Source organism: Pseudophryne corroboree, chromosome 5, assembly GCF_028390025.1.
Source record: "Pseudophryne corroboree isolate aPseCor3 chromosome 5, aPseCor3.hap2, whole genome shotgun sequence".
NCBI classification, from domain to species: domain Eukaryota; kingdom Metazoa; phylum Chordata; class Amphibia; order Anura; family Myobatrachidae; genus Pseudophryne; species Pseudophryne corroboree.
Window position 1 is genome coordinate 230,062,708 of NC_086448.1, and position 20,440 is coordinate 230,083,147.

At 46.6% G+C, this 20,440-nt stretch overlaps 1 protein-coding gene across 3 annotated transcripts in view; it reads left to right on the plus strand.

Annotated features, from left to right (window-relative positions):
• Window positions 1–20,440, plus strand: part of OXNAD1 (oxidoreductase NAD binding domain containing 1) — a 174,579-nt gene that overhangs the window by 133,117 nt on the left and 21,022 nt on the right. For all 3 annotated transcript variants that reach the window (XM_063922163.1, XM_063922164.1, XM_063922165.1), the window contains one exon: window positions 20,245–20,353. In XM_063922163.1, the coding sequence (XP_063778233.1) occupies window positions 20,245–20,353 (109 nt within the window). The remainder of the gene's footprint in view (window positions 1–20,244; window positions 20,354–20,440) is intronic.

Here is a 20,440-nt window from a genome sequence, read left to right on the forward strand (position 1 = left end):
AGGGAAGGGGTATTATTCCACTCTTTTTGTGGTACCGAAGCCGGATGGCTCGGTAAGGCCTATTCTAAATCTGAAGTCCTTGAACCTGTACATAAAGAAGTTCAAGTTCAAGATGGAGTCACTCAGAGCAGTGATAGCGAACCTGGAAGAGGGGGACTTTATGGTATCCTTGGACATCAAGGATGCGTATCTCCACGTTCCAATTTACCCCTCACACCAGGGGTACCTCAGGTTCGTTGTACAAAACTGTCACTATCAGTTTCAGACGCTGCCGTTCGGATTGTCCACGGCACCTCGGATCTTTACAAAGGTAATGGCCGAGATGATGATTCTTCTTCGAAGAAAAGGCATATTAATTATCCCATACTTGGACAATCTCCTAATAAGGGCGAGGTCCAGAGAACAGCTAGAGATGGGATTAGCACTGTCTCAAGAAGTGCTAAAACAGCACGGGTGGATTCTGAATATTCCAAAATCCCAGTTAATGCCGACAACTCGTCTGCTGTTCCTAGGGATGATTCTGGACACGGTTCAGAAAAAGGTTTTTCTCCCGGAGGAAAAAGCCAAGGAGTTATCCGAGCTTGTCAGGAACCTCCTAAAACCAGGAAAGGTGTCTGTACATCAATGCACAAGAGTCCTGGGAAAAATGGTGGCTTCTTACGAAGCAATTCCATTCGGCAGATTCCACGCAAGAATTTTCCAAAGGGATCTGTTGGACAAATGGTCAGGGTCGCATCTTCAGATGCACCTACGGATAACCCTGTCTCCAAGGACAAGGGTGTCTCTTCTGTGGTGGTTGCAGAGTCCTCATCTATTGGAGGGCCGCAGATTCGGCATACAGGATTGGATCCTGGTGACCACGGACGCCAGCCTGAGAGGCTGGGGAGCAGTCACACAAGGAAGAAACTTCCAGGGAGTATGGACAAGCCTGGAAACGTCTCTTCACATAAACATTCTGGAACTAAGAGCAATATACAATGCTCTAAGCCAGGCAGAACCTCTGCTTCAGGGAAAACCGGTGTTGATCCAGTCGGACAACATCACGGCAGTCGCCCATGTGAACAGACAGGGCGGCACAAGAAGCAGGAGTGCAATGGCAGAAGCTGCAAGGATTCTTCGCTGGGCAGAGAATCATGTGATAGCACTGTCAGCAGTGTTCATCCCGGGAGTGGACAACTGGGAAGCAGACTTCCTCAGCAGACACGATCTTCACCCGGGAGAGTGGGGACTTCATCCAGAAGTCTTCCACATGCTGGTAACCCGTTGGGAAAGACCAATGGTGGACATGATGGCGTCTCGCCTCAACAAAAAACTGGACAGGTATTGCGCCAGGTCAAGAGATCCGCAGGCAATAGCTGTGGACGCGCTGGTAACGCCTTGGGTGTACCAGTCGGTGTATGTGTTTCCTCCTCTGCCTCTCATACCAAAAGTATTGAGAATTATACGGCAAAGAGGCGTAAGAACGATACTAGTGGTTCCGGATTGGCCAAGAAGGACTTGGTACCCGGAACTTCAAGAGATGATCACGGAAGATCCGTGGCCTCTACCTCTAAGGAGGGACTTGCTTCAGCAGGGTCCCTGTCTGTTTCAAGACTTACCGCGGCTGCGTTTGACGGCATGGCGGTTGAACGCCGGATCCTAAAGGAAAAAGGCATGCCGGAAGAAGTCATTCCTACTTTGATTAAAGCAAGGAAGGAAGTAACCGTGCAACATTATCACCGAATTTGGCGAAAATATGTTGCGTGGTGCGAAGATCGGAGTGCTCCGACGGAGGAATTTCAACTGGGTCGATTCCTACATTTCCTGCAATCAGGATTGTCTATGGGTCTCAAATTGGGATCTATTAAGGTTCAAATTTCGGCCCTGTCGATTTTCTTTCAAAAAGAATTGGCTTCAGTCCCTGAAGTCCAGACCTTTGTTAAGGGAGTGCTGCATATACAGCCCCCTGTGGTGCCTCCAGTGGCACCGTGGGATCTCAATGTGGTTTTGGACTTTCTAAAATCTCATTGGTTTGAACCACTAAATAAGGTGGATTTGAAATATCTCACTTGGAAAGTGACCATGCTTCTAGCCCTGGCTTCTGCCAGGAGAGTATCAGAATTGGCAGCTTTATCTTACAAAAGCCCATATCTGATTTTCCATTCGGACAGGGCAGAACTGCGGACTCGTCCGCATTTTCTCCCTAAGGTGGTGTCAGCATTTCATCTGAACCAGCCTATTGTAGTGCCTGCGGCTACAAGTGACTTGGAGGACTCCAAGTTACTGGACGTTGTCAGAGCATTAAAAATATATATTGCAAGGACAGCTGGAGTCAGAAAATCTGACTCGTTGTTTATATTGTATGCACCCAACAAGATGGGTGCTCCTGCGTCTAAGCAGACAATTGCTCGTTGGATCTGTAGCACAATCCAACTTGCACATTCTGTGGCAGGCCTGCCACAGCCTAAATCTGTAAAGGCCCACTCCACAAGGAAGGTGGGCTCATCTTGGGCGGCTGCCCGAGGGGTCTCGGCATTACAACTTTGCCGAGCAGCTACGTGGTCAGGGGAGAACACGTTTGTAAAATTTTACAAATTTGATACTCTGGCTAAGGAGGACCTGGAGTTCTCTCATTCGGTGCTGCAGAGTCATCCGCACTCTCCCGCCCGTTTGGGAGCTTTGGTATAATCCCCATGGTCCTTTCAGGAACCCCAGCATCCACTAGGACGATAGAGAAAATAAGATTTTACTTACCGATAAATCTATTTCTCGGAGTCCGTAGTGGATGCTGGGCGCCCATCCCAAGTGCGGATTATCTGCATAAATTGTACATAGTTATTGTTAACTAATTCGGGTTATTGTTGAAGGAAGCCATCTTTCAGAGGCTCCGCTGTTATCATACTGTTAACTGGGTTTAGATCACAGGTTGTACGGTGTGATTGGTGTGGCTGGTATGAGTCTTACCCGGGATTCAAAATCCTCCCTTATTGTGTACGCTCGTCCGGGCACAGTACCTAACTGGAGTCTGGAGGAGGGTCATAGGGGGAGGAGCCAGTGCACACCACCTGATCTGAAAAAGCTTTACTTTTTGTGCCCTGTCTCCTGCGGAGCCGCTATTCCCCATGGTCCTTTCAGGAACCCCAGCATCCACTACGGACTCCGAGAAATAGATTTATCGGTAAGTAAAATCTTATTATTTGCCTTATATTCCTGCACAGCCTAGGAAAGCACGACATTATCAAATGCAGCTTTTCAAATAAAGAAACAAGAAAGTCCGAGGTGCGTCCTTTCTTGCCAGAGGCGGGGGCAGAGGAAAGAAGCTGCACTACACAGCTAGTTCCGAGGAACAGAAGTCCTCCCCGGCCTCTACAAAAATCCACCGCATGTCGCTGGGGCTCCACAGGCGGAGCTGGGCCCGGTGGGGGTACGCCTTCGTAAGTTCAGCCACAAGTGGGTTCACTCCCTGTTAGATCCCTGGGCAATAGATATTGTGTCTCAGGGATACAAGCTGGATTTTGAGAAGATGCCCCTCACCGACTGCCCTGCCGGCTTCCCCCCACGAGAGGGAAACCGTGGTAACTGCAATTCACAAATTGTATCTTCACCAGGTGGTGGTCAAGGTTCCCCTCCTTCAACAAGGAGGGGGTTATTATTCGACCATGTTGTAGTCCCGTAACCTGACGGTTCGGTGGGACCCATATTGAATTTAAAATCCCTGAACATATACCTGAAAAGGTTCACGTTGAAATCGCTAAGAGCGGTTATTGCAAGCCTGAAAGGTGACTCTGGACATAAAGGATGCATACCTTCAGGTCCCCATTTATCCACCTCATCAGGCGTACCTCAGAATTACGGTACGGGATTGTCATTACCAATTTCAGAGGTTGCCGTTTGGTCTCTCCACGGCCTTGAGAATGTTCACCAAGGTAATGGCGGAAATGATGGTGCTCCTGCGGAAGCAAGGTGTCACTATTATCACGTACTTGGACGATCTCCTCATGAAAGCGAGATCAAGAGAGCAGTTGCTTAACAGCGTATCACTTTCTCTGGAAGTGTAATGGCAACACGGCTGGATTCTATATATTCCAAAGTCGCAGTGGGTTCTTACAGCTCATCTGCTTCTCCTAGGCATGATCCTAGACACAGACCAGAAAAGGGTTTATCTCCCGATAGAGAGAGCTCAGGAGCTCGTGACACTGGTCAGGAATCTATTAAAACCAAAACAGGGATCAGAATGCATCACTGCACTCGAGTCCTGGGAAGGAGGGTGGCCTCATACGAGGCCATTCCCTTCGGCAGGTTCCATACGAGGTCCTTCCAATGGGACTTACTGGACAAATGGTCCGGATCACATCTTCAGATGCATCGGTTAATCACCCTGTCCCCCAGGGCCAGGGTGTCTCTTCTGTGGTGGCTGCAGAGTGCTCATCTTCTCGAGGGCCGCAGGTTCGGCATACAGGACTGGGTCCTGGTGACCACGGATGCAAGCCTCCGCGGATGGGGGGCAGTCACTCAGGGAAGAAACTTCCAAGGGCTGTGGTCAAGTCAGGAGACTTGTCTGCACATAAATATACTGGAATTAAGGGCCATATACATCGCCCTGAGTCAAGCGGAGCCCCTGCTTCGAGACCAACCAGTGCTGATTCAGTCAGACAACATCACGGCGGTCGCCCATGTAAACCGCCAGGGCGGCACAAGAAGCAGGGTGGCAATGGCGGAAGCCACAAAGATTCTTCGTTGGGAGGAGAATCACGTGCAAGCACTGTCAGCAGTGTTCATTCCGGGAGTGGACAACTGGGAAGCAGATTTCCTCAGCAGACACGACCTCCACCCGGGAGAGTGGGGACTTCATCAAGAAGTCTTCACACAGATTGCAAATCGATGGGAACTGCCACAGGTGGACATGATGGCGTCCCGCCTCAACAAAAAGCTAAAAAGATATTGCGCCAGGTCAAGGGACCCTCAGGTGATAGCTGTGGACGCGCTAGTGACACCGTGGGTGTTCCAGTCGGTATATGTGTTTCCTCCTCTTCCTCTCATACCAAAGGTGCTGAGAATTGTAAGAAAAAGAGGAGTGAGAACAATACTCATTGTTCCGGATTGGCCAAGAAGGACTTGGTACCCGGAACTGCAAGAAATGCGCACAGAGGACCCATGGCCTCTGCCTCTCAGACAGGACCTGCTGCAACAAGGGCCCTGTCTGTTCCAAGACTTACCGCGGCTGCGTTTGATGGCATGGCGGTTGAATGCCGGATCCTAACGGTAAAAGGCATTCCGGATGAAGTTATTCCTACGCTGATAAAGGCTAGGAAGGACGTGACAGCAAAGCATTATCACCGTATATGGCGAAAATATGTTGCTTGGTGTGAGGCCAGGACGGCACCTACAGAGGAATTCCAGCTGGGTCGATTCCTGCACTTCCTGCAGTCAGGAGTGTCTATGGGCCTAAAATTAGGGTCCATAACGGTCCAGATTTCGGCCCTATCCATTTTCTTTCAAAAAGAACTGGCTTCACTGCCTGAGGTTCAGACGTTTGTTAAGGGAGTGCTACATATTCAGCCCCTTTTGGGGCTTGAGATCTTAACGTTTTGTTGGATTTCCTGAAATCCCACTGGTTTGAGCCACTTAAGACCGTGGAACTAAAGTATCTCACGTGGAAAGTGGTCATGCTGTTGGCCTTAGCATCGGCTAGGCGTGTGTCAGAATTGGCGGCTTTGTCATGTAAAAGCCCCTATCTGATCTTCCATATGGACAGGGCAGAATTGCAGACTCGTCCCCAATTTCTCCCAAAGGTGGTATCATCGTTTCATTTGAACCAACCTATTGTGGTGCCTGCGGCTACTCGGGACTTGGAGGACTCCAGGTTGCTGGACGTAGCCAGGGCTTTGAAAATATGTTTCCAGAACGGCTGGAGTCAGGAAGACTGACTCGCTGTTTATCCTGCATGCACCCAACAAGCTGGGTGCTCCTGCTTCAAAGCAAACTATTGCTCGCTGGATCTGTAGCACGATTCAGCTGGCTCATTCTGCGGCTGGATTGCCGCATCCAAAATCAGTAAAAGCCCATTCCACAAGGAAGGTGGGCTCTTCTTGGGTGGCTGCCCGAGGGGTCTCGGCTTTACAGCTTTGCCGAGCGGCTACTTGGTCGGGTTCAAACACCTTTGCAAAGTTCTACAAGTTTGATACCCTGGCTGAGGAGGACCTTGTGTTTGCTCATTCGGTGCTGCAGAGTCATCCGCACTCTCCCGCCCGTTTGGGAGCTTTGGTATAATCCCCATGGTCCTTACGGAATTCCCAGCATCCACTAGGACGTCAGAGAATATAAGAATTTACTCACCGGTAATTCTATTTCTCGTAGTCCGTAGTGGATGCTGGGCGCCCGTCCCAAGTGCGGACTTTCTGCAATACGTGTATATAGTTATTGCTTAAATAAGGGTTATTGTTATGAGCCATCCGTTGAGTGAGGCTCAGTTGTTGTTCATACTGTTAACTGGGTAAGGTTATCACAAGTTGTACGGTGTGATTGGTGTGGCTGGTATGAGTCTTACCCTGGATTCCAAAAATCCTTTCCTTGTAATGTCAGCTCTTCCGGGCACAGTTTCCCTAACTGAGGTCTGGAGGAGGGGCATAGAGGGAGGAGCCAGTGCACACCAGATAGTACCTAATCTTTTCTTTAGAGTGCCCAGTCTCCTGCGGAGCCCGTCTATTCCCCATGGTCCTTATGGAGTTCCCAGCATCCACTACGGACTACGAGAAATAGAATTACCGGTGAGTAAATTCTTATTTTCTCATACGTCCTAGAGGATGCTGGGGATGCTTCAAGAACCATGGGGTATAGACGGGATCCGCAGGAGACATGGGCACTTTAAAAGGGGTGTGAACTGGCTCCTCCCTCTATGCCCCTCCTCCAGACTCCAGTTAGATTATGTGCCCAGAGAGACTGGTCACACACTGAGGAGCTCTACTGAGTTTCTTGGAAAAGACTTTGTTAGGTTTATTATTTTCAGGGAGCACTGCTGGCAACAGTCTCCCTGCATCGTGGGTGTCACAGCGCCGCCGCGGTCTCCATACTTACCCCTCCGGGCGCTCTGGGTCTCCGTGCGGCCGTCCTCGCTGGCGGTTCTTGGCGTCCAGCGCTCCGTCCGGCCAGCGTGTGCGTTCGACGTCCACGGGAGGTGCGGGTGACGTCATCGGTACCTTCACCAATCAGGCCCTGGCGGGAAGTTCAAATTCAGACGCCGGGCAATGCTCCGGCGCCTGAGTATCATCGTTGCTGCGACTGTGGTGGTGATCTCCAGAGCTCCCGTTTCTCCGTGCTTCCCAGCACCTTCGTGCCTCAGCATCTCCGTGCCTCAGCATCTCTGTGCTTCCCAGCACCTCCGTGCCTCAGCATCTCCGTGCTTTCCAGCACCTCCGTGCCTCAGCATCTCCGTGCCTCCCAGCACCTCCGTGCCTCAGCATCTCCGTGCTTCCCAGCACCTCCGTGCCTCAGCATCTCCGTGCTTCCCAGCACCTCCGTGCCTCAGCATCTCGTGCTTCCCAGCACCTCGGTGCCTCAGCATCTCCGTGCTTCCCAGCATCTCCGTGCCCCAGCACTCAGCACCTCCGTGCCTCCAGTGTCTCCGTGCCTCAGCACCTCCGTGCCTCAGCACTCAGCACCTCCGTGCCTCAGCACCTGCGTGCCTCAGCACTCGGCGCCTCCAGCACCTCTGCGCCTCCAGCACCTTCGTGCCTCCAAGCATCTCAACGTCTCTAAGCGCCTCAGCGCCTTCAAACACCTCAATAACTCTAGCATTTCGGTGCCTCCAGCACCTCAGTGCCTCCAGCACCCCAACATCGCTCACAGTAAGCTTTTGGTACTCTCCACCAATTCATCAGCACCTTTACAAGTCTTGTCTTTCAGGAGACCTTCAAGCATTCACCCGTGCCTCCTGCCTACCGTCCTAATCCTGTATGAGGAAGACCTACATCCGGCCATCTCTACTGCGACCCAGTAGCGGTTCCTCTTCCCGGTCACCGGAAGAAACCCCGAGTCCACAACGCTTCCAAACCAGGTCAGTGATAGTGGGACTGAGGGGAGAGAAGCAGACCTACTTCTGTGAGTTCAAAGGCTCTGCTTCTTAGGCTACTAGACACCATTAGCTCCAGAGGGTCTGATCACTTAGTATGCCTAGCTGCTCGTTCCCGGAGCCGCGCCGTCACCCCCTTGCAGAGCCAGAAGAAAGAAGCCGGGTGAGTAAATGAAGAACAGAAGACTTCAGTGATGGCAGAAGACTTTGTGACTCTGAGGTACCGCGCAGCGGGCGCGCTGCACGCCATGGCTCCCACACACAAGCGGCACTACAAGGGTGCAGGGCACAGGGGGGGCGCCCTGGGCAGCATGTATACCTCAGATAAAGACTGGCAAGAGAGATATTAAGTGCCTGGGCACTAAATACAGACCCCCTCCAGTATAAATATATAGAAAATAGTGGGACTGAAGCGCGCCATTAAGGGGGTGTGGCTTAGCCCTCACAGCTCTAATCAGCTCCATTTTCTCCTCAGAGATGCTGGCCCTGCCGAAGCACTGCTGAACAGATCACAGTGGAAAACGGGGGGGGGGGGGGGGGCAGTGTTTAGTGCAATATATGTTAAAAATAAAGCACAATATATAATGAGTGTGGTGTAAAGGAGCTGGTAAACGTCTGCTGTGTTTCCCTGACAGAAAGTACTGGGTCTATCCCTTATAGTCGGCATGTCTGAGGCTGAGGGCTCTGCCACAAACGGCTATGGGAATGTCTCTGTCGGCACCGACAACTCCTGATAGTACGTGGTTCATGTAATTAAGTGTCAACATGTCAGTAGATGTATGCTTTTCCAATGAGAAACCTATATGGGAGACACAGACGTGTGTGGGTGACCCTGTCGGCACCAACTAATCTGGCTGGGTAAAAATTGACATGATAATGTGATGCATTTCAGAAAGCTATACCTGTGTGTGTGTGTGTGTGTGTGTGTGTGTGTGTGTGTATGCGTGTGTGTATATATATATATATATATATATATATATATATATATATATATATATATATATACAGGTTGAGTATCCCTTATCCAAAATGCTTGGGACCAGAGGTATTTTGGATATGGGATTTTTCTGTATTTTGGAATAATTGCATACCATAATGAGATATCATGGTGTTGGGACCTAAATCTAAGCACAGAATGCATTTATGTTACATATACACCTTATACACACAGCCTGAAGGTCATTGTAGCCAATATTTTTTGTAACTTTGTGCATTAAACAAAGTGTGTCTACATTCACACAATTCATGTATGTTTCAGATACACCTTATACACACAGCCTGAAGGTCATTTAATACAATATTTTTTAATAACTTTGTGTATTAAACAAAGTTTGTATACATTGAGCCATCAAAAAACAAAGGTTTCACTGTCTCACTCTCACACAAAAAAAGTCCGTATTTCGGAATATTTTGTATTTCGGAATATTTGGATATGGGATACTCAACCTGTGTATGTATATGTATATATATATATATATATATATATATATATATATATATATATAATATGTAAGGTACGGTTGCATAGATCTGTGGCTCGAATACAGACGTGGTAATTTTTGTGGAGGGCGTATTATTAATAATTTATTTCCCTCAGACCCCTCCGGGTCGCAAAAATGTTATTTTGCCCAGTTACTACTCCCTGATATCGAAACGAATACTATTTCTTATGTCGACCATGATGTTTCCTGATTATATCCACAACATCAGCATTCAGTACATGTTTCATACACATTAAGAACGTATTAACGTCAATAGGGACCCTGCTGTTCCTGACAAAAATATATAAAATATCTATATATGTCGGAGTTGGGAATAAGGTTAGATACAGAACTGTTGAGTTTGTTTTTTCCAGTGGAAAGAGATCTGAGGATCCAGAGTCGGATCAGATTTACAACCGTGTAAACCCATCAATACGTTCCGTGGATGAAGAAGATGGTTGTGGCCTACGAGGCCATTCGGTGAGCAGGTTAAATGCCAGAGTGGTTTTAGCGAGACCAGTTGGACATGTGGTCCGGGTCTCACCTGCACATGCACCGGAAAGTAATCCTATTTTCCAGGACCAGGATATCTCTCCTGTGGTGGCCTCACAGTTCTCACCTCCTAGAGGGACGAAGGTTCGGGATCCAGGATTACATCCTGGTGTCCATGGATACAAGTCTCCGAGGCTGGGGAGCAGTCTTTCCAGGGAAAGAATTTCCAGGTAAAAAGGTCAAGCCGGGAAGCTTGTCTGCAATAAGCATTCTGGAATTAAGAGCTATTTACAACGGAACATCTTCTTCGCGATCTGCCCGTCTTAATTCAGTCGGACAACTTAACAGCAGTGGCGTAAGTAAACCAATAGGGCGGAACGAAGAGCAAAGCGGCAATGGCAGAAGCCACAAAAGTTTTCCACTGGGCGGAAAGGCATGTAAACGTTCGGTTAGCGGTCTTCATTCCGGGTGTAGACAACTGAGAAACAGACTTCCTCAGCAGACACGATCTCCATCCAGGAGTGTGGGGTCTTCATCAAGAGGTTTTCACAGAAGTGACAAGTCTTTGGGGAATTCCTCAAATAGACAGGATGGCGTCTCGCCTCAACAAGAAACTTCAGGGATATTGTTCCAGGTTGAGGGACCCTCAAGCAATAGCGGTGGATGCCCTCGTGACACCGTGGGTGTTTCAGTCGGTCTATGTGTTCCCTCCACTTCCACTCTTTCCGAAGGTGATATAGGTCATAAGAAGAACAAAGGTTCAGGCGATCCTCATTGTTCCGGTCTAGCCAAGGAGGGCTTGGCATCCAGAGCTTCAAGAATTACTCATAGAAGATCCCTGGCCTCTTCCTCTACGAGAGGACCTGTTACAGCAAGGACCGTGCGTGTATCAAGACTTACCGCGGCTGCGTTTGACGGCATGGTGGTTGAACGCCATATCCTAGCCCACTTCCCAGTGAAGTCATTCCCACACTGCTTCAGGCTAGGAAAGAAGTAACGGCAAAGTTTTACCACCGTATTTGGAGGAAGTATGTGTCTTGGTGTGAATCCAAGAAGGCTCCTACGGAAGAATTTCAGCTGGGGCGTTTGCTCCATTTTTTGCAAGCAGGTGTGGATGCGGGCCTAAAGTTAGGCTCCATTAATGTACACATTTCTGCCTTATCTATTTTCTTTCAGAAAGAATTGGCCTCCCTTCCAGAAGTTCAGACCTTCGTGAAGGGCGTGCTGCACATCCAACCTCCCTTTGTTCCCCCGGTGGCACCATGGGATCTTAATGTGGTGTTGCAGTTCCTGCAATTCTCATTGGTTCGAACCTTTACGTAAGGTTGAGTTGAAATTCCTTACTTGGAAAGTGGTCATGCTGTTGGCCTTGGCATCTGCAAGGCGGGTGTCTGAATTGGCGGTTTTGTCTCACAAAAGCCCCTATTTAATTTTCCATGCAGATAGAGCGGAGTTGAGAACTCGTCAGCAATTTCTGCCAAAAGTGGTTTTATAGTTTCACGTAAACCAGCCTGTTGTGGTGCCAGTGGCTACTGACGCCTTGGCGGAATCGAAGTCTCTCGATGTGGTCAGAGCTTTGAAAATCTATGTCGTCAGAACGGCTCAGATTAGGAAAACAGAGGCTCTGTTTGTCCTGTGGGCTCCCAACAAGATTGGGGCTCCTGCTTCCAAGCAGACTATTGCACGCTGGATCTGTAATACGATTCAGCAGGTTCATTCTGCTGCAGGTTTGCCGTTGCCAAAATCGGTGAAGGCCCATTCTACCAGAAAGGTGGGCTCATCCTGGGCGGCTGCCCGGGGGATCTCGGCATTACAACTTTGCCGAGCGGCTACTTGGTCAGGTTCAAACACCTTTGCAAAGTTTTACAAGTTTGATACCCTGGCTGATGAGGACCTCTTGTTGGGTCAATCGGTGCTGCAGAGTCATCCGCACTTTCCCGCCCGTTCTAGAGCTTTGGTATAAACCCCATTGTTCTTGAAGCATCCCCAGCATCCTCTAGGACGTATGAGAAAATAGGATTTTAATACCTACCGGTAAATCCTTTTCTCTTAGTCCGTAGAGGATGCTGGGCGCCCGTCCCAGTGCGGGCTGTATCTGCAGTCAGTGGGTATGTTTACACACATGGTGTGTTGTGGTTAAGTCAGCCTGTTGCTGACGTTATTCATGCCATAACATGCGTTATGCTGTTACTGGTTGTGTTTACACACACAGATTGTGTTACGTTTTAGGTCAGCGTATAGCTGCATATTCTTCATGCCGTCGGTTGGTGTTCTATTGAATGCCACGTTCTGCGGCATACTGGAGGTGTGAGCTGGTAAAATGCTCACCGTGGTTTAACAATAAATTCTTTCCTCGAATTGTCCGTCTCCCTGGGCACAGTTCCTATAACTGGAGTCTGGAGGAGGGGCATAGAGGGAGGAGCCAGTTCACACCCCTTTTAAAGTCTTAAAGTGCCCATGTCTCCTGCGGATCCCGTCTATACCCCATGGTTCTTGAAGCATCCCCAGCATCCTCTACGGACTAAGAGAAAAGTATTTACCGGTAGGAATTAAAATCCTATTATTGTAAATTTTTACCAAATAAGGCCCTGCTCCTTATCATACACATCCTTTGCGATTAGGCCATTTCCCAAGCTTATGTTGTGAGAGCTTGTACTGCAGGGGTGGGGAACCTCCGGACCATGGGTCTTACATGGCCGGGAGAAGCATTTTGTCTGGCCCAGGGCCCTGCCAAGGCAGCTGCATAGTGTAGAGCCATCCGCCGCACACGGCATCATGAGAGATGTAGTTTTCTCACACTATGCGCTGTGTACAGTGTAAGAAAATGACATCTCCCATGATGCAGTTTGTAGGAGTCAGCTCCAGGCGCTGATGTGAGACAGCTCCACAGAGGTATGCTCTGCTGGCTGTGGGCAAGAGTTATGGCTGTGCGATACAGAGCGGACCCAGGACCTGGACCAGTGGTGTGCATGAGTCTGGATGAGACCTGTCCTGCAGTGGTGGTGAGTGCCCTGCCGGGCATTATGTGTAACTGGCACTATACTGGGGCATTATGTGTAACTGGCACTATACTGGAGCGTTGTGTAACTGGTACTATACTGGAGCGTTATGTGTAAATGGCACTATACTGGGGCATTATGTGTGTAAATCTATAGATTGTAAGCTTGCGAGCAGGGCCTTCCTACCTCTGGCTGTCTGTTTTTACCCAGTTTTGTTCTATTACTGTTGTTCTAATTGTAAAGCGCAACGGAATATGCTGCGCTATATAAGAAACTTAATAAATAATAAATGGCACTATACTGGGACATTATGTGTAACTGGCATTAATGGGGGCAGTATGTGTGAGCAGCTACTACTGTGGCTATTTATGTGTAGGGAGCACTACACATTACATTATGTGTAAGGCCACGCCTACTTTCCTAGGAGAGAGTGCGAATTTGGGGGAGGGGGGGGGGGGCTTAAAAAATGGCCCGCGAATGATGTTGAGGAAATCCAAATGGCCTTTGGCAGAAAAAGGGTTCCCCACCTCTGTTGTATCGAGTGATCGCAGCTCAGTAAGACGGAGAGTGGAGTAACAGGGATTCACAGCAAATAGAGACCTCTCTGTATCAGACTTACTTGAATCTTTATAGAAGCTCCTTTAAGGAAAATACAATTCTTTTAATATTTACTATAGAAAAATGTACAGGGAATATAGATATGACTAGAGTCCATTTAAGGTACAAGGAACCCAGAATGCATATTGTGTTGTATTGTGATCAGGTTAAAAATATACAATAGATCACTTTGCTCAACAGTCTATACCCACAGTGGGCCCAAGTTACTGTAGCCCTTCTGCAGATGGATCATACTATTCTTTGTGCCCGAGCTGAATATACACAACTTTGAGCAATCCATAAACGTCCGCATCTCGGTAGTGTCTCCACTCGTGGCTGAGCAGGAGGCAACTAGACATTTGCACATTCGATGAGTGTTCTGAGGGCATGCCTCAAACGTGTAGGCGGATTTGCGGTCTATCCAGTATTGAGCATGCGCAGGGATCCTACTACTTTCTTGCAACACGCATAGGGCTGGTGCAAATGCGCAATGACTGTAATTATGGTTACGTTCACAAGTGGATGGATAGGACAGTTGCTGCCACAAAGATTTTGGCCACCCCTGAATACAGACGAAGATACTCCTTTATTTCCAAGCACACAATGCAGCCAGCTTGCATGTGTATCTGAATCAGGCAAAGTGTGCACATGGACACAGAAAAATGTCCCGTACCTTGGGGGTCATTCTGACACGATCGCACGCTGCGGTTTATCGCAGCGCTACAATCGGGTCAGAACTGCACATGCGCCGGGGGGAAACGGAACGGCGGCGTTTGGCCGCCGTTTCATAGGCGTGGCCGGACTGAACGGGGGGGGGGGCCGCAGCGGCTGCGTGACGTCACACGCAGCCGCTGCGGGCCAGGGAGCGATGAGTAACTCCCAGCTAGCACGCTAAAGCTGCGCTGGTCGGGAGCTACTCTTGTAGTGCAAAGGCATCACCGCTGTGCGATGCCTTTGCACTTCTGCTGGGGGGGGCCGGCACTGACATGTGGGGCAGGATAGTGTCAAAGTCAGAAAAATATCACGCTACACACTGCCATATTTGCACCTCATGCGAGTGCCTGCTGCACGTTCATGAGCCCTGCCGTGCGTGCGCATACTCGCCGTTGCGTGCACCCGCAGGCGCACGGTATGCGCATGTACGGTAGAGTTTATGCACGCCTAGCGTGCGACTCAATCGTAACATATTTTAACCATATAATGTATTTTGTAGATTATGGTCCCTTTGATAGAATCTGAAAGTTTAGTTAATGTAGCATGTTCATAGACAGAGAGATCCCTCTTTGTTTGATACGAAGGGTCGGACAGGGGTTATACAGTGGTGTTTAGTATCCATCGGAAGAGTATTTAATTAGCAATATTCCGGTGTTGGTTTGAAGCGGATTAATCGCTCGTGCGAATAGTTATGGACATAAGAAGTTTATGGACTTTTACTGTATTTGCACTTTATTATCCATGCGGCGGGAAACCTAGTTTCCCACCCACCTGAGCAGTTGGAAATAGTCACAGCCCACCTGTATGAATCAACCTATGACCTTTTGTTATAATGCGAAGACTAATTCCTGTGTCCAATGAACAATAAGAATATAGGGACCATTGTACTGTATTGTGTGTAGTGTATAAAAGGACAAGCCGATCTGGGCCAGCTCTCTATTCTCTTCAACGGTTCTCATCACTGATAATCGGGAGCTGGATATCCAGAAGGCGCATGCGATTGTTTCCCTTTGTGCGTAAGTTTCTCCGCAACCATATTGTCTTTATTGTTATTGTCATCATCTCTCTCTCTCTCTCTCTCTCTCTTTTCTCTTAAATGTGATTGTACTACTATTGTATTTTATGTGTAGTTATTCGGTTAGGTAATCTGTGTTATTTTGGTAGTGTATAACTTGTACTGTGTATTCTTTTGAAATAGAACGTTCATTTAAGGTGTTAGAACCTAAGACCGGTATCTGTGTATTCATTATATTCCTAAGTATTCTCAGAGCGTCGTAGACGCTCATACAGCTTCTAGACTAACAAGGTTACACTGTGTTGCATTTACACCTTATCACTGCACAAGGGTTTACATTATAAGTATATTGTTTATGGTATAGTTATAAAGGTTTAACACTGTGAGCGTCAGCGCCGCTGGTGATCTCCTCGTGGTCTCAAGCGTCCGCTACACTGATAGCGTACCATTACGTTAGTCGGCAGCCTATAGCGTGCTTGCCTGTACGCTCTTAGCCGTGAGCGAACGTGCCGCTCGTGCGTCTCGACCACGGCTAAGCGTTTGATACGCAACGTGCGTACTCTTACGGCATTCCATACGTCAATTGCGTACTGTGTTCTTTAACCTTTTAGAGGGTTTTTAGTAAGATAAATATTAGGCTTTATCAATAGCTGTGCTAAATTTAGCACAGCTACGATCATCTCGGAATGAGCCCCCTTATGTTTCCCACAGTGAAGTGATCATGAATATAATATACAGGTTGTTTTTGTTTTGATTTCCTTGCTCAGCAGTTGTTCTTTAATTTAAAACAAATACTAAGGGGTTAAAACAATCTACGACTGTGAAAGGAAACCACCTTGAATGTATTTTCAATAATTGATACCAGTAGATAGTCTTCCTTTTCCGTATTTGTATGCCCATTATGTTACAATTTATTTGTGAGCTGTGTCTGTAGAACTTTAGTCTGCCCTGCATAATTCATCTACTGCTGCCGGTATCACAGGACTTCACAGGGTCCACATGCACGTTTGTTTCCCTGGTTGCACACTACAGATATCACAGACACAGTAGCTGGAAGGTTATCAGGACACATGCAGCATGCCAGTCACATTCTCTGCTTGCATTGTCTTGTAGACAAAGTCAAGGTTTCAGCAGATAAGTGTGAGTGAATGATTGGCAGTAACGGAGAAGGTACAAATGTAAAAAAAAAAATGATGAAAATTGATTTAAACAATCCAATCAATATACAGAAAATCGTTAGCTATGATGACCCATTTGATATATTGAATGATTGCTGAATATGTTCCCTTTATACTTTATATAGTGGGTTTGTAAGGTTTTTTTCATGGCCTTACCCTTGGAGGCTATTTTACTCTTAGCTTTATTGATGCCCGCACATGAATTAAGATTATTTCTAACAGATGTGCCTGCCTTTATCTTACTCGCAAACAGGTTGCGGGTGCAAATTTGCTGCGATTGCGACTATTCATGCCTGCTCACAACCTGTTCATGGAATTTACGCACCATGCAATATTATGGATCGTGGGTGCATGTGCAGTGCTTGCACACATTCGCAGGCACGCTAATCACAGCAAACGAACCGCATTTGCCGCTATTAGCTGAAAGCTATCTGTATATCTGTTCATTTATGGATGGAGGTTAATCTATGTTTAACACTATGTTCGTATTATTGATATTGATAAATGATTCATTTGTTAACAGTGGATATGTGACGGCTTCTCATGATTTTCATGCTGAAACTACGAAGCATACAGAACGTGTATATCTTATGTGTGTGAACAATTGTTAGGAGGCAGTATCTGATTTCCTTTCTGCCCTACATCATGTTTAAGTTAAAATAATGATGTGCCTTTGTTTCTTTGCCTTATATATTGGCACAGTGCGGTGCTTTCTCTATAAGCACCATGAAGTCGAACCATTAATATTACAGGACATCTATGAATGGGTTAACCTTTGCTTTATAAAACAAAACTTGGGTTTTAGCCATCTCTAGGCAGAAAAAAATAATAATACAAACCGCTGTTATTTAGATTTCTGCACACTATGCATACATCCATTTCTACGGATGTGTCCTCATACACTATTGCTGCAGTTACGACAAACATCTTTTCTCGGCGTGTCATGCGACTCGGCTTGCATCTTTTTTAATTTTTTTTCCCTTTGATGTGACAAAACCACTTCATGAGAATACAGTGATTAATTTGATAAGCGACACTTGTATATGTGTGTGACGGAGTCTGAATCTGTATACATAGTGCAGCGGCCGCTGATTTTTTTTCACACCAAGTTCTGTTGTGCTTCATATACAGATTCTTCTGTTGTGCTTCATATACAGATTCTTCTGTTGTGCTTCATATACAGATTCTTCTGTTGTGCTTCATATACAGATTCAGACTCTGTTGCACACAGATTTGTGTTGTATATCAAATTAATTGGTGCGTCCTCATGAATCAGTTTTGTCACAGTGCGATTGACTTATGCTGCTCCTCTTGGCGTGGCTTACTCCGCATAGCGTATGAGACTAGGTGTATGAGGACCCTCCTGTATGATGGTAAATACAAAGTTAAACACTAGGAAGACAACCAATATCCCTAGTGTCGGTAAGGGTGTGTACATCTGTTAGTATATCTGACTTTGTAAGTAAAGTCAGAGTTTCCTTTCAAACGGTAACGCATAGGACAGCAAATAACCTAATTCAGTAACTATAACCAATGTCGCAAGTAAAATTGTATAGGGGTGTACTCGCATATAATCTGTATTTTGGGAACGTCTGATCAGGAGTTTGTTCGATGGAGCCATCGTATTGAAACCTTGATTGTATGGGTGTGTACCCAGCTTTAGACCTACGGATAGATACAACTCTACTCACGGTAAAATACATGGCCCTAGTGTAAATGTGCCCATATACAGTATGTTATAATTGTGATGCCCATTTAGTCCGCATTTAGACTAATTTAGTAGCTAACTGCAAGTTGAGAGCAATCAGTTGTTGAACTGGATAATTCGATCGGGTGATGGCCATAGTCTGAAAATGTGTGCGGTGATTGCACAAACTGTTCCCTAGACAGCCTTCCTTCTGTCCAATTTGATCACACATTTCTACATACAAAGATGTTGCTGGTTGCTTTCTGCTCATCTTGAGATTCCACATCTTTCTGTGCATGATCAGATTACAGTCTGTAATGACCATTACTGTATTAGGGAGGAGATGTTATACCACAGCAGTTGTGTGGCTGTGTTCTCTCGTGCTTGCACTGTGTTAGTCATAGAGTGCAATGTTATTCTCTTAAATCACATGTTATCATGGGAACAGCTACAGTACGTTTATTATGTGGTTTACAGAATTTGGGGATGTTGCATTCATAAAGAAACTACATTTTTCAGAATAAAAATAAAAAAGAATGTATTAGAACGGTTTTGTTTTCCTGTTTACATCTGTTCTGGAATTTGGTGTCAATGTATACGCAGATATCGGAGTAAGAATGTGATATTGCACAAAACGTAAGTCAGCCATTTAGTTCTATATATAGAATACCTCATCTGAGCCTGTAAACAATGGCCTGCCAGCGCTTATTATGAACTAGAACTGTTCCTGACTGCTTGCGTATTGTGAGTATAAGTAGTGCCCAGTGGGATAGGGAGAAGCTATGCTTGGGGTAAATGGTGTGAACAAAAGGCTGTAAACTGCTTTCTGCGGCTCGTTTGTTGGCTACATCCAATCTGAGTGGGAACGGCTCGCCTCTGCCACCTTCACAGCTGCACGCAGGAGGAAATCAGCAGCCTTAATGCTTTCCAAATGCAAATAGTACCCACAAAGGTAGATTAAGTGCTTACATTTAGCCTTTTTTTTTATCTTGCAGACCACATTAGCTGTTTTTTTTTTTTTTTTTTTTTTTTGCAGACCTATGTATAAAATGAATATAGTTGTATATACAGTATGTCTACAGCCACTTTCTTAGGTACACCTTTATAGTACTGGGTAGGACCCCCTGTGCCCCCAGAACAGAGTGAATTTTTTGTGCTTTGGATTAAACGAGCAGCTAGAAATATTCCTTAGAGATTGTGGTCCATGCTGACGTGATAGAATCACACAGTTGCTACTACAGATTTATTTGCTGCACGTTTGTGGTGCAGATCTAACGTTCGGATTGACATTTGGTTTCTGTGAAGATTATAGCAGTAAACTGAACTGCTTGTCATGAGGAACCAGTTTCAGCTGGCATAGGCGGTGTGACATGGCGTGTTATCCTACTAGCCATTCGAAGATGAGTAGACCATGGCTTCAGGGACCATCTTTTAAAATTGTGTCAGTCAGTTTGAATACACTAGTGCTTTACAAGGAGATATGAAAATCTTGCGCAGTCTGGTGGACTGTGTGTTCTTCTGAATTATGGATGCCAGGTGATGGGAGATACGATTTTCCTGTAATATAGTCCAGGCAGGAGCATGCACGCTGACGTCAGTACCCAGAACCAGGCTCCCCACCGGTCATCCAAGGTTGGGGAGGTAATTTTTTTTTCTTTATTGCTGCTCCAGGATCCCCCATGAGCCACAATACAAGTAAGACTCGTCATCATGAGTTTTCATGTATAGGCAGAGGAGTTTGAGCAGGCGTACCTGAGAAATGCCTACTGAGTATGTGTCTTTGTGTGCCTATGTACACACCCACACCTACACACATGTATTCATTTTTTTATATTGTCATTTGTTTTGTTTTTCTTTGGTCAAATACATGAAAACACAATGCAGAAGGCAAAATGAACAAACCAAGACTAATCTCTGTACTCTGGATGCTATCAGCGGCCCTTTTGAATAGGACTCTAGGGGCTGCCAGTATATCTTTCCTTTTCTGTCTCATTCTATAAATAATGATTTTATTATGTATTTTTGTTCTTGCAGAAAAACATTCTCAATTTGATGCAGAGTTTTCCTGGAAAAGTAACATGCAATTTTCATGTCACGCAACAGAGTTCACCAGTCTGTCCAGAGCTTCAGCCGTTTATCACTGGTGAGTGGGTCCTTATGGCTGGACATAGTTCAGATATCCAGCATGAGTTATTGTAACTCAATATTCAGGAATGCAGAGGCCATTTAG